Below are 15,080 nucleotides of genomic sequence, written 5' to 3'. Positions count from 1 at the left end.
TAGAGTATGTAGGGGAAGGAGGTCATTGGGGTTAGGATGGGAAGATAACTGTACTTTGGGTAAAGGATCATAGTAAAGGGGTCTTTCCTTTATCCTGGAAGGGGAGGGAGGCCTTTGAAGAGGTGATTTTTTTTAAGGGTAGGGGCACACTCCAGGGGTCATTCCCAGTGATTCTCAACCCAGTAGTATGGGCCTCATGGCTTGGTGCTCTGGCTTGGTGATTCTGGGGGTCTAAAGGGTTTTAAGCATTGAGTGTTGAAATAAAATTTGGTTATAAATTAGGGACATTTGGAGATGGAAAGGTACAACCACAACCACATTGCACCACATGATCTCCAGAGTTGGGAATGATCCCTGAGCACAGACATGGGAGTAGCCCCTGAGCAAACAAACAAAAATATGAGTGAATAACAAAATTACAGCAGCATAGAGCAGGATAAGATGAAGCTCCGAAAACTATGGCCTAGCTCAGACTTTTTACCCAGTTGCTGCAAGATGATGATTTCAGTTTTACCTTCGTGGCTGCTGTATTGCATTTGCAACACTATGATAATAATTATTTTATGAATGCTTGAATGACACTGTGTTAGGTGGTTCTTTACGGGCACTGTGTTGGGTGGTTCTTTAAGGGATGGGGTGTGGTTTGGTTTTTTGTGTGTACTAACACAATCTTAACACTAACACAGTGTGGTTTTTTTGTTTGTTTGTTTTGTGTTGTTTTGTTTCTCTTGTTTGTAACTCCACTTATTTGATTTTTTTTTTATTTTGCTTTTGAGTCACACCCAGCAATGAATGCTCAGGAGTTACTCCTGGCAATGCACTCAGGAATTACTCCTGGCGGTGCTTGGGGGACCATTTGGGATGCCGGAGATCGAACCCAGGTCAGACGTGTGCAAGGCAAATGCCCAACCCACTGTACTATCACTCCAGTCCCTCCTTTTCTTTGAGATAAAGAAATGAAGCCAAGGTTTACCCCCCAAAAATTACATGAAGTCAAATAGCTAGTAAGACGCAAAGCCAGACTCAAATCTTCTGCCTTATGATTTTAAGTTTTATGAAGTTCAGTTGATTCTGTCATGCAATGTGTCCTTGGGTCTGTCAGAACTCATGTTTTGGAAAATCCACAGAATGGTACATAATGGAGAAATCCTCTCGGCATTCATGGAATCCTTTTTTCTCCCTCACTATGTTTAATAAACACCTTAACTCATCAAAAATTAGGGAAGGCAATGTTTGACTCGCATGATTGTTAAGGGTACCAAATTCGATGATCGACATTAAAGCAAAGAATACAGTGTAAAGTGCTCTTTAATGGTAGTAGCAACAGAAGTAACATGAATTGTAATACTGAATTCCTAATTATGATGAAGAACATTTCTAAAGGTCACCTCTGGCTTTTGAACTGAATTGGCAATCAGAGGCCAGATCATAAAGAGCTTTGAATTGTAAGAAGAAGATTGCATCTTATTCTGCAAGTAGTAGAAACCACTGAAAAATTGTATTACCAGAAGAGATGTGATCTGGTTGGCACTTGAGAGAGTGCTCGAGGGAGAGGAAGGCTAAACCCAAAGGCAAGAATACAAGTTGGAGGCTGGGATTAGGGGACAAAGAATAGATGATCAAGGTCAGAGTGAATGAAACTGCAAGCCTCATGGAAAGCATTCAGGACTGGTGCCTGGATTTTGCAGGAGAGAAACAGAAGGAGCTTAGTCTGAGCCACAGGCCTTTGATCTGCATATGGACTCCTCTTGGGCACAACTAGAATATAGAGAAGGGGCAGACTGTGACCTTGGGAAGGTGCCAGTCTGGGGAGGCTTGGGACATGCATGGTAGGAGGCAGACCATTGCTTATTCAGATCAGAAATGAGGAGAGAGAACAGTACTGGGAGGGTAGCATGGCAGGGAGTCCCTAGGGCTAGGGAGAGGGATGAGATTCCTCAGGTAAGGGCTGAAGAAGAATCAGGAGGCCATAAAGTTTTGGAAATTTAGTATTTAGCATTGGCAGAAGGAGAGGCAGAGGAGTGGTAGGGGTAATTCTAGAGGGGAAAAACAGATTTTTTCAGCATAGTTGTTTTCTGCATGGATTACAGAAGACAAAGGAAGCAAGGGCAGCCCTAAAGGTACCCGTGGGATTTGCCTGCTAAAACACTGGGCACCTCGACCAGGTGTTGAGAGCTGACCTACTTGGCTGGCCATTTAAGGAAAGAAGCAGGCTGGTTGAGGAAAGAAACTAGAATTGGCATGCTCCCGGTGACCCAGGCTTCTCCTTCCCCAGCCATGAACCACACCTACTGTAGGAAAACTATGTTTGGTGAAAGGTACTCATTCTGGTTTCATTTTGGGGTTTTGTTGTTTTGGGGTGTTTTTTTGCTATTTTGGGGGTCACACCTGGTGGAGTTCAGGGCTTACTTCTGACTTTGCACTCAGAAATCACTCTTGGCAGTGCTTGGGGACCATATGGGATGCCGGGGATTGAACTTGGGTGGGCCATATGCAAGGCCAATATCCTACCCGCTATACTATCTCTCTGGCCCTAGGACTTCATTCTAAAGTCAGAACCTCCTGTATTGTTCCTCAGGTCAAGTCCAGCCCTTGGACTTGGTTCACACCAATCAAGTTTATCACACTTTCAGAGAAGTGTCCTCCCCGGACCTCCCATTATTCCTCATAGGCCCCAGATCTCCAGACTTTCCCTAAAATCTGACTCTCTGTGACAGATTCTGTTTCACTGAAACTACACTCACGCTTTGCAAGCATTGGAAGATTGTGTTTCGGTTGGTTCTTACTTCTAGAGACCAAGGAGATAGCACAGGGGTGAACATGCTTGCAACCCAGCTTCCGTCCCTGGCTCCCTGGGAGCATCACTGGGTGCAGCCCTAGGAAGTTTTGCAGGACCCAAGCAGTGCAACATCCTTGGAACTGAGCATTTGTCCTGCTTGGTGTATTAGATTAGTGACTTTCCAAAACTTCCATCAAACAGGGGAAAATAACTAAGAACTGGCATGCCATACATGCACAAGATCATGAATTCTGTCCCCAGCCTGGCAATGCCTCAGGCATCACCAGTTGCAGCCAGAGTAGTCGCCAGAATTTCCTGGCTTTGGTACCAAGCCCCTAATTCCGCTCAGCTGAGCTGGGTATTTCCAGGAGTGACCCCTGAGCTCTCAAGCACTGCTAGGGAGCCTCCACCTCTCCCTTCCCTCCAAAAAAAAATTCAAAGTAAAATAAAAAGAAAAATAAGATAGACCCTCAATCCACAATAAGGAGTACATTTCAGAGACAGAGGGTCAGCTCAATAATGTGCACACCTTTTATATATATGGGGCCCTGGATTCAATCCCCAGCACTACTACTACTACTACTACTAATAATAATAATAATAATAATAAACATTTTAAATCACAGTCATTATACACATGTACAATTAACTGAAAGGAGATACACTTTTATTTTAAACTGAATTAATTCCATTTCACTCTATCCTAACCCGTTTCTTATTTCTAAATGCTGATGTTAATTTCACAACCCACTAAACTGATTGCATGTCCAATAGTATGAAGTGAACTGTGCTTGGAGGGTGCCACAGAAAAGGTGTCAGTGAGGATTTAAATACATCCTTTGCCTTCCCCCACTGCCCACTGCCCCTATCCACAACACAAACACACACACACACACACACACACACACACACACACACACACACACAGAAACCTTCCTCTTGCATTCACGGTTCTGAGGAAAGAGCATCTTCCATCAAAAGTAGATTAGCCAAACTTTGGTACTGGGAGGTGAGGCTCAGGGGGCTGAATTTCCAGAATGACTCCTCAGAGTGAGGTGAGCTACTCTGAAATTAGAAATCAGTGGAGGAGAAAATGGCTCACCTTTCAAATCACCCAGGCCTAAGGCTCCCAGCCCTGTGCTTCTTTATTACAGAGGTATTCAAATCCTGAGGCATTTTTCTTGACTTGCCATTGAGTGGCCTTAATACCACCTCTCACAGGAAACCCTTAAAATTTCTAAGAGTTGGCGTCCAAGTACAGGGAGTAAGGCTCTTGCTTTACTTGCAATTCAATCCCAGTTCAATCCCTGGCACCATATGTGGTCCTCTAAGCTCTGCTGGGTGTGGTCCTCAAAACCCATCAGAACAAAAATAGATTTAAAAAAAAATGTTCTCTGAGTTCAGGATGTGGTCCCCTAGTCATATTTGGTTTCTGGCCCCACCCTAGCCAGACAACTGTCCAGAGAAGTGCTGGCCTGGTCTCTGCTCTCTTCAGAGGTCTTAGATGATAAATTGCTTCCCCTCAAGAATCAAGGTCCTTGTAGGAAAAAAAATGGAGCAAAAAAATTATTTTCATGGTTCTCAGAAAAGGGGGAAAAAAGCACATGGAGAGTCTTCTTTTTATATGTAAGAAAAGATTGCTAAGTGAAATAATACAGAAAGAGAGGGACAGACATAGAATGACTGCAGTCATTTGTGGAATATAAAGTAACAAAATAGTAGACTAACACCTACGGACAGTAGAAATAAGGGTTAGGAGGATTGCCCTAGAGCTTGGAAACTGATCTCATGCGCTGGGGGAAAAGGTAGCTGGGGTGGAGAAAGGAGCACTAAGTAAATGATGGTTGGATCGCTTGGGATAGTAGATGCATGCTGAAAGTAGTCTATGGACCAAACTTGATGACCACTTTTAACACCTGTATTGCAAACATAACGTAACACCCCAAAGAAAGAGAGAGTAAGAGAGAATGTGCCTGTCACAGAGGCAGGGGATGGGAAGGGTGGGGGTGGGGGTGGGGGTAGGGATACTGGGAACATTGGTGGTGGAGAATGGGCATTGGTAGAGGGATGAGTACTTGAACATTGACTGGAACGCAGTCATGAAAGTTTCTAAGTCTGTAACTGCATCTCACAGTGATTCATTAAAAATAATAATAAAATAAATAAAAAATAAATAAAAAGAAAAGATGGCTTATATATTCTAACACTTGCACCCTCTCACTCTCAATGTAATTTTTTTACTTCTCCCAGGAAAAGCAAGGATCTCTGAAACCGCCTGGACTGCAGATAGAAGAATGTTGTTTGAGAAACAACACTAGTCGCTCATCTGCGGAAAGCTGCCTACAGCGACCATAGACACTTGGCCTCTGAGCAGTTTCCTGAAGGACTTGTCTAGCATCCCTTCAATGAGCCAGGTGCCGGTCCGGGCCCCAGTATCACCCTGAATACAGTTCTGTGCGTGTTCTCAGACATCCACAGCCGGCTGAAAGATGAGTGAGGAACGCTGGGTTTCCCTCACTCCCGAAGAATTCGAACAACTCCAGAAATATTGCGAATGTGAGTAAATGAATTATTGCTTTCTATATCTTATTGTCGGGGAAGCCATTTCTGGAGAGTGAGGACAGTTTAAACATTGCAAAGGTGAAGAGAACGTGGTCAGGTCTCAGCTTTGGTTTCTTTATGAAACAGAATTAGAGTCTTCATTTTGAAACACAATTATTTTTACTCTTTATAAATGATGCATAGCCACCACAAAATTTGGGGATGTACAGGAAAAAAAAACCAAGGAGTTAAAACTCACAACCTAACTCTAGGAGCACATTGCCACATTCCCACCCTTTACTTACTGCTTTCATGGCAAAGCCTGGCAAGCTACCTGTGGTGTATTCGATATACCAGAAACAGTAACAATAATGGACCTCATTCCCCTAACCCTGAAAGAGCCTTCAATATGGCAGTGTTGGGAAAGACAAATAAGGAGAGGATCATAAAATCTCAGGACTGGGACTAATGGAGACGTTACTGGCACCTGCTCGAGTAAATCAATGAACAATGGAATGACCGTGATACAGTGATACTTACTGCTTTACCTGGTTGAGTTTCTGCATGATGTTATTTTTTTCCAGCCCGCCTTTCTCATCTAACATAGTAATGTAAATAATTTCTGAGCCAATTTGGGGCTCATGCTAGCCTAAATTTGAGCCTCTTGATAGCCTAAGTTTGGAAGGCCTGCAAGCCACATGCATATTCATTTATTTGAATATCCTCCGAAGCCTTCTTTCAGTGAGGTATAGGATGTAGAATCCATGTCTCTTGAGTTTGTCCTAGAGCACCCTGAGCTTTTATAGGGTGGAGGGTGGAGGAGCTCTTGATGTCCCCTTAACTGCATCCAGGAACAATTTCAGTGCCTCCAGTCTCGATGACTATGAGGCCCCCGCTCACAACAGATGCCCACTGAATGTGTGTGTGTGTGTGTGTGTCCACAGGCCACTGTGAATCCTGAAAGGTGATGAGACACAGCTTGGGCTGGAGTAAGGTGCCACGTAAGGCTGTGCTCTGCACACACATACACTCAGTGGCCATCTTTGTGCAGTGGGACCTTTTTGTTTATTTATTTTTTTTATTGAATCACTGTGAGATAGATCATTACAAAGCTGTTCACGATTGGGTTTCAGTCATACAACTTTCCAAAACCCATCTTTCCATCAGTGTAATTTCCCAGCACCAGTGTCCCCAGTATCCCTCACCCAGTTTCCCCTACTTCACCCCCATCCCCGCCTGCCTCTATGTCAGGCATCTCCCTCCCTCTCTCTCTCTCTCTCTCTCTCTCTCTCTCTCGCTCGCTCTCTCTCTCTCGCTCTCTCTCTCTCGCTCTCTCTCTTTTTCTCTCTCTCTCTCATTTTAGGCATTTTGGTTTGCAATACAAATGCTGAAAGACTATCATGTATTTCCCTTTACCTACTTTCAGCCTCAGTTCTTGTCTAGAGTGATCATTTCCAACTCCAGATAAATGGACCCTCCTCTATCTTAACTACCCTCCATCCCCCACAACCTTGTGGTCACTTCCAACCATTCACCAGTCCTCCTGGTGGCATCTTTTTAGAGTCTTTGCTTTGAAGTCGCTGCAGTTGCTCTGCCTGCCTCACCCCTTTGTTCTCATTGTCTCTGCGATTTTGTACTTCACAGATCATCTAGCACGTTGGTCTGTCCAAAGGAGCTTGTAGAGGCGACCCTCAGAGCACCCTTTGGCAGCCTGCTCCTCCCCACCACCCACCACCACGGGCCAGCCAGCCCATATCCACAGCACTAGTTGGGGATTCAGGTTAAAAAGTCAATTTGGGGGCTCACGCTCTTCTCTGTTACAAGACAGTCCTTCACCTCCATCTGCCTCAGCATCCTCTTACTCAAGATGAAAAGGTTGAACAAGACCAGAATTTCTCACCTGGAGGCTTTATGACTCCCACCAAGGATTCCTAGAATATTCCAAGCGCCCCCCTTTTTTCTTTAATGTAGGAGTACTGCTATTTATTCAGCCATAGATTAAGCTGATCAAATTGGGCATGGATTCCACATTACTTTTTTTGTTTTATTATTTTATTATTATTTCCCCCGTCTTTTTTTGATTCACCGTGAGATAGTTACAACAAGGGGCCCCTTAAGTGAAAAATAAAACCATGGGGACTATGGCATGAGATTTAAGAGTCAACAAAAAAGGATCAGAAAGGCACCATGATTGGAAAAGGACTAGAAACACCAAACTAGACCATCTCTTCCTGTGATCCCCTCAAGGTCTAACAGCCTTGACCTGTGCCCTTCCTGAGTCAGCAGGGCCTTCATCCATCTACTGGTCAGCCTCCCTCTTGGGTCCTGCCGCATCATCTCTGACCCAAATAGGTGTAGAGAAACTGATGTATTGACAGTGCAAGGAATAGCCCTCCAGGGTGAACTCCACTAAATTCGGGCTGCTCCACAGGTCAGCCAAGTAGCAGGCCCTGTCAGGAATGAAAAAAGGAGCTCTAGGGCTTGTCCTTGAGGAATCAGAGTATCATGGAGGAGATAGAAATGTGCTCACAACACAAGCAGAGAACCAGTTTAAGGCCACAGGGAAACACCTCAGCCAAAGCTGGCTGAACTGAACCCACGGACAAGAAAATGAATATGGGAGGGGGTGTTTGTTTGCTAGGCCACAGCCACCAAGTGCCATAATTTAAGCAGCATAGACAAGCAGAAAATATCTCCCAGTTCTGGAAACTGGGAACATCTGTATTCGCGGTGTCAGTAGGGCTGATACTGCTTTGTATGTCAGTATTAGGTTCTGTGTATACCCGGTAGAAATGTGGCTATTGATACTGGCCTGCTGGTGAGATTTGTTGACATGTCTATGGAGTCTGTGAAGGGTTATTTCAATACCATAGAGTCCACAAAGGGTCAGATCAAAACCAAGCAGCCCTTACTGGAACATGTGCAGGCTTCTGGAGTCCTTGAAGGACACCCCCTCTTAAAAGGGATGACCACAACTGCTGCACACCCACATCTCCCTCTGCACAGCAGGCCTTCTTTTCCTTAGTGATGACTAGGATTCTGCTCATAAGCAGTCACAGAATCTAGGGACAGAGAAAGATTTCTTTGGAACAATGACTCTCAAACTTGATTCATGAATCTCCCAGGAGCTCCTGCTGAAAGGTCAATTCTGAGTCAGTAAGTCTGGGGTAGTTCTGAAATTCTCTAACAAGATTCCAGGTAATGCTGATGCTGTTGGACCAGAGATTCTGCTTGCCGGGAAGTACAGAGTAAGTCTTTCCTCCACCCTCACTTGAAATATGATGGCCAAGGTCAACATATTTGGAGATAAAGGAAGTTTTGCTGGTGGTACTAGTTTTTGCTTATTCGAGTCATTCAGATCATTTATGTTGAATCAGAAAATCTTAGTAGCCCAGACAGGGTTTTCTTACATCAGCCAATACTGTCTCTGCTTCAGTGTGAAGCCTTTCCCTCTTCTCCTACATAGAACACTCTGTAAGAGTCATCATTTCCCTGGATTCCCTTCCATAGTGAGTGTGATGGGTCTCAATGGTCCTCAGCAGGAGATGTGTAATGGAACCACCTGGGAAGCTCTGAGCACTTCTGATATCCCGCCCACACACTCTCTCAAGCCCAGATTATTCATGCATAATCCATAGGCATGAAAGCCAGGATTTCATGAAAGTCAGAAATTTTGGCAGCTCCCCTAGGCCAACATGAAGCCACAGTTTACAAAGTTGGTCTACCTTGTCCTTTTTCTGCCCTGGTGGAATATAGAACCATGGGACATACATGACAGGCACATCCCTTTTGTAGTCCTCATTTATCTCCTATCTCTTTATTGAACATCAATTTTTCTGGCAGGCAGTGCTTAAAGGTGGGAATAAACAGTGAATAGGAACAGGAACATGTATAGTGAACTGTTCACTGGAAGATGAGCCTCTGCTTCTGATTCTTGGTACTTCCACGAGCTTCCCATTCACTGTTCTGAAGCCTGGTTGCTCCTAGTTGGAAAGGTGGTTTGGGGGCTCAGTGCTCCTGACAGTGCTCAGAGATTGAGCTTCTGATTTTTCCATTGTCTATTTATTTAAATGGAGAATATCCATGTCCCACACAAATGCGGTGGCAAAGGTGAGTCCGGTGAGGAGAGTCAAATTTGCTCCTTAAAAAGCTTTGAATTTTCTCAAACATTGGGAACAATGGCTTGATTATAGTTTCAGAACTGAATCTTGGCACCTAGACAATTTTGGACCAAAACATCTCAGGGAAATTATTAAAGGTGGTGATCCTAATCAAAGAAATTATTTGATTTAATCATCCAGTTGAGGTAGAGAGTGCCACCTTTATAATCATTGACACATCTTCCTGGTGATAGTTCTCCCCCGTAGAGAGAGTTTATCTGTTTTTCTCCAAAATGCAGCATTGCTTCTCCTATGCATCAAGAGGAAAGTTTTCTAAATGCCTAATTGAAGAAAGACTTCAGGCTAATAGCCCTGCCTGCATGGGTTGATGCAAAAACATATCTCCATCGTGCCCTGCAGCTAGAATACGTTGACCTGTTTAGTGGAGTCTTTGGTGCTATCCACTTAAACAATGGGAAAGACTGGGGCTGGAGTGATAGTATGTTTTTGCCTTGCACGGGGCCAACCCGGGTTCAATTCCCAGCATCCCAATGGCCCCCTGAGCACTGCCAGGAGTAATTCCTGAGTGCAGAGCCAGAAGTAACCCCTGAGCATTGCTGGGTGTGACCCAAAAAGAAAAAACAAACGAACAAAAAAAAATGGGAAAGTCTGCCACGTGTAGCAATTTTATATTCAGCAGAGTTATAAACACTTCTCCTTTATTTACAATCATTTGGGAATTATAATTTGGAATTTTCTTCCAAACAAATTTCACAGATTTTTGCTGCTTCGCATGATACTCCCTTTTCTAACATGGAAATTATATTGTGGAACAGAGGTTCTCAACTCTGATTGTACATTTGTATCTCCAGGAAGCTTAAAAGATACTTATTTCTGGGTCCTTGTTTGCCTGAAGTAAGGCCTGGCCTCCAGAGCGGAGGCGGGTATGCATGATTCCAGCATGCAGTCAGATTTGAGAACCCAGCCCTAGAGGAAGAGCCTGGTCTGACTTACCAGTATGTAAATGTGAAGCCAACAGCTCTGTCATGTCATTAGATTAGTTAGAAATAAAAATGACTGTGAACCCTTGAAAGAATCACTTCAATTCTAAAAACCTGCACTTCTCTTCTCTACAATAGAGATAATAATTGAATTTGACAGTAGTGTTGAATATCTAAATAAAATATAGATGCGCAGAGTAGTGCCTAGCATATAGTAAACTCTCAACACAATAGGAGTTGTTGAAAATAATGGCAGACACAGCCCCACTTAGTACCTTTGAGTGATGGATATCCATTGCCTCTGAGTCTGACGGTGTCACCATCCAGCTTTGACAAGGAATTTTCTGCCTGGGTTGTAAGTGTTAGAAGCACCAAAGAAACCTAGGTGAGATCAGAAAATGCTTGGAAGAAGTCTCTCTTTGTTCTTAAGTCTCCGTAAAATGGGACTAAGTAGAGCACAACAAAAAAAGAGAAATCGACGGAGAAATTCATTAGCAAGGATCAAGTGATGAGTCTCACATTTGAGAATTAGGTGATTTCCCCTTTCTTAGAGTGAAAGTGATTGATGCGCTGAGCTCATTAAAGCCTATAAAACCAATCAAAATCACAGTGTGGCAAGATCCCTTGTGGACTTCCAGGAGCCAGAAACCTCTCGAAATTTTAAACATTTAATTTTATCTGTTGAACAGAGATTTTTTTTTAATTTTATTGAATCACCATGAGATAGTGACAAGCTTTCATTTTTGGGTTACAATCACACAATGATCAAACATCCATCCCTTCACCAGTGCACATTCCCCACCACCAATATCCCCGGTATACCCCCCCTTTCCCACCCTCCCCCTGCCTCAATGGCAGACAATATTTCCCATACTCTTTCTGAACAGAGATTTTTTTTTTGCTTTTTTTTGGGTCACACCCGGAGATGCACATGGTTTACTCCTGGCTCTGCACTCAGGAGTTACTCCTGGCAGTGCTCAGGGGACCATATGGGATGCTGGGAATCGAACCCGGGTCAGCCACGTGCAAGGCAAACACCCTACCCGCTGTGCTATCTCTCCAGCCCCTCTGAACAGAGATTTCTAATATAACTTTCTTCTCCAATTTTTCTTTGTCAAAATGTATTTACCTGAGAATCAAAGCAAACAAGCAAAGCAACAAAACCAGTTTCTACAGTGTTCCCACTTGTAAATTAATGTTAATTGATAATATTGTTTACCACAGACATTTTTGGTTGTTTCTGTCAAAGTGTATTTTTAAAAATTAGATGTCTTAAGGAGTCATTTTAAGTTGAATTCAGGAAAATGTTGAATTTTGTCTAAAAGCTAGAGTAGTCATTTACTTTCACCAATAACTTCAATTTTACAAGTCCTATGTATATTTATGGGCTAAAGCGATAGCACAGCGAGTAGGGCATTTGCCTTGAATGCAGCCAACCTGGCCAACCTGAGTTCAATTCCTCCACCTTCGATTCCTCAGCCTCTCTCGGAGAGCCCGGAAAGCTACCGAGAGTATCTCCCCCGCACAGCAAAGCCTGGCAGGCTACCCGTGGTGTATTCGATATGCCAAACACAGTAACAAGTATCATAATGTTACTGGGCTTGCTCGAGCAAATCGATGAACAATGGGAGGACAGTGACAGTGACAGTGATGTATATTTCTTATTATATTTTTACTGCCATGCGGGCAGAATACTCTCGGTAGCTTGCTGGGCTCTCCAAGAGGGGCAGAGGAATCGAGCCCAGGTCGGCCACGTACATGGGAAATGCCCTACCCTCTATGCTATCACTCTGGCCTGGCAAGCTATCCGTGACATATCGATATGCCAAAAACAGTAACAACAAGTCTCACGATGGAGATGTTACTGGTGTCCATTCAAGCAAATTGATGAACAATGGGAGGACAGTGCTACAGTGTGGTGCTATTTTTACTAGTATAAGATGCTTGTAATTCTTCAAAGAAACACAAACAAGCATGATATACTTTGTTTTGTTTTGTTTTTGTGCCACAGTTCGCTCTTCTCACTCCTGACTTTGCAATCAGGGATCACTCCTAACAGGGCTTTGGGGACTCTTTGGGGTGCTGGGTATCAAACCCATGTTGGCCACATTCAAGGCTAGTGCCCTCCACTCTAAATCCTCATGACCAACTTTTAAAAAACAAAATTAAGCAGATTTACTTGAATGTGAAGATTGGGAAAAGTATTCGTTATGCCCGCCTGTCCTTCGCCAACTACAAGACCAAGATGACTGCCCTCCGACGTCCTGATGGATCCATCACATCCTCCAGAACGGCAATGGAGAAGATTATCCATGACTTCTACTCAAATCTGTTCGATAGCCATGTCCACTTGCCGACATACCAAATTCCACAGAATGGATATGTCGTTCCCAACGTTCTCCCTTCCGAAATCCGACACGCCATTTCGTCGGTAAAGAAACAAACAGCACCCGGCCCAGACAAGGTCAGACCTGAACACCTGAAGAACCTGCCATCAGTACTCATCAATACACTGGCTCGGCTCTTCACTCACTAGCTGTCTGAATGCAAGGTTCCATCCCAATGGAAAACCAGCAGGACCGTACTACTGTTCAAGAAGGGAAACATCCATGACATTGGCAACTATCGCCCGATCTGCCTATTGTCTGTCATCTACAAGTTGTTCACTCGAGTCATTCTAAATAGGATTGGCAGAACACTAGATGAAGGACAACCATGTGAGCAAGCCAGGTTCCGCAAAGGATTCAGCACCATCGACCATATCCACACAATAACCAAACTCATTGAGGTTTCTCGGGAGTTCAAGATGCCGCTCTGTTTAATGTTCATTGATTTAAAGAAGGCCTTTGATTCTGTTGAGACGGAAGCAGTCATTGAAGCCCTAGCCAATCAGGGCATTCAAGCCCAATACATCAAGATCCTCCATGAGCTGTATTGCGGATTCACTACCAGGATCTCACCATTCTACAAAGAAGTGATCATTGATGTCAAGAGAGGGGTTCGGCAGGGTGATACCATTTCACCGAAACTCTTCAGTGCCACCCTCGAGAACATCATGCGACGACTGGAATGGGAAGGAATGGGAGTGAAGATAGATGGTCGGCAATTACACCACCTCCGCTTTGCTGATGACATTGTTTTAATAACACCAAACATCAGCCAAGCGGCACAAATGCTGGCCGTCTTTGACCGTGAGTGTGGAAAGGTAGGACTACAGCTGAATCTTATGAAGACAATGTTTATAAGAAACATCCTCGTTCCTGATGCCCCATTCGCTCTCAATGGAACGACCATCTCCGAATGCAACAGCTATGTGTACCTAGGTCGAGAAGTCAACATGACAAATGACCTGGCACCCGAGCTGCGCAGGAGGAAGAGAGCGGCTTGGAACGCCTTCAAGAACGTCGAAGAAATAGCTAAGAGGACGAAGAACCTCCGGCTCCGGGCACATCTCTATGATTCCACTGTTCTTCCTGCATTAACATATGCCTCAGAGACCTGGGCCCTACGCAAACAGGATGAGAACGCTATTCAGGTCTCCCAAAGAAGAATAGAAAGAGCTATGCTTGGAATATCACGTTTCACTCAAATGAGAGAAAAAATCCAGAGTTCCAACATCCGTCGACAATCAAGAATCAGGGATGCTGTCTCATTTGCCAAGGTGTCAAAAATCAGATGGGCTGGTCACGTAATGAGATTTAAAGACGACCACTGGACTAGAGCTGTTACTGACTGGATTCCACGGGATGTCAAAAGACCGCATGGCCGCCCACCTATCAGATTGTCAGACTTCTTCATCAAGATCATGAACGATTGGTTTGAGGCTCTTCATGTTCCCAGAGCGAACAGATGCCATTGGGCTACACTAGCACGCGACAGGGACAAATGGAGACGTTACTGGCACTCGCTCGAGCAAATCGCCGACTAACGGGAAATTAAGTGATTAAGTGAAGATTGGATATGTGTAAATGTATAAAGATATATATACATAAACATTATTCATACATTTTAATAATAAAAGGAGTATTTCACAAATAAATTGGTAGAACATTGGAACCAATAGATTTCTTTTTTTAATTAATTTATTTATTTTTAAAAAGTTGTTCATGATGATTTGTTACATTCAATACTCCAACACCAATCCAACCACCATTATACCTTCCCACCACCATTATTTCCAATTTTCCCAGACACCACACAAGCCTACCCCAATAGCAGGTCCTAAAAAATTTATTTTATATTGCTTGTTATGAAGATTTCACTAAAAATGATCAAAAAAGATTTCCTTAGAATAAAGTTTGTTAAGATTATTGTATCTCACCTTGGAGCCGTTAAGCCCAATGGATTTCTTTTAGAAGAAACAGTGAAGTCTCCAAAATTTGAAAGTAATATCATGAGTATACATTCAAGTAAATTTGCTTTCCTAGTTTTCAATCAAAATGCTTGCCTAACACTACTCTTGCAGAAGCCATGCTCCCAAATACATCTTATTTAAGTATAAAGAAGAATTCGATTTAAGAAAATTTTGCTAAGAAAATTTAAGGATTTTATTTATTTTTAAATTGGCCACTCTGAGTTGAAAATCTCTCTTTGTGTATTTTCCTAAATAATTAAGCTGCTTCTTAAAGTTTTTTTTATGATTTAACTACAGTCTTAACT

The 15,080-nt window shown here is 43.4% G+C and overlaps 1 protein-coding gene across 2 annotated transcripts in view; it reads left to right on the top strand.

The window, feature by feature from the left end:
* The window catches only part of DGKG (diacylglycerol kinase gamma), a 235,443-nt gene that overhangs the window by 39,960 nt on the left and 180,403 nt on the right, over positions 1 to 15,080 (top strand). For both annotated transcript variants that reach the window (XM_056121394.1, XM_056121393.1), the window contains exon 2: positions 5,030 to 5,335. In XM_056121394.1, the coding sequence (XP_055977369.1) occupies positions 5,269 to 5,335 (67 nt within the window). In that variant the 5' untranslated portion in view covers positions 5,030 to 5,268. The remainder of the gene's footprint in view (positions 1 to 5,029; positions 5,336 to 15,080) is intronic.

The sequence above is a fragment of the Sorex fumeus genome, unplaced genomic scaffold, assembly GCF_029834395.1.
Source record: "Sorex fumeus unplaced genomic scaffold, SorFum_2.1 ptg000044l, whole genome shotgun sequence".
Lineage (NCBI taxonomy): Eukaryota > Metazoa > Chordata > Mammalia > Eulipotyphla > Soricidae > Sorex > Sorex fumeus.
This window is presented reverse-complemented; position numbering and strand designations above follow the sequence as displayed.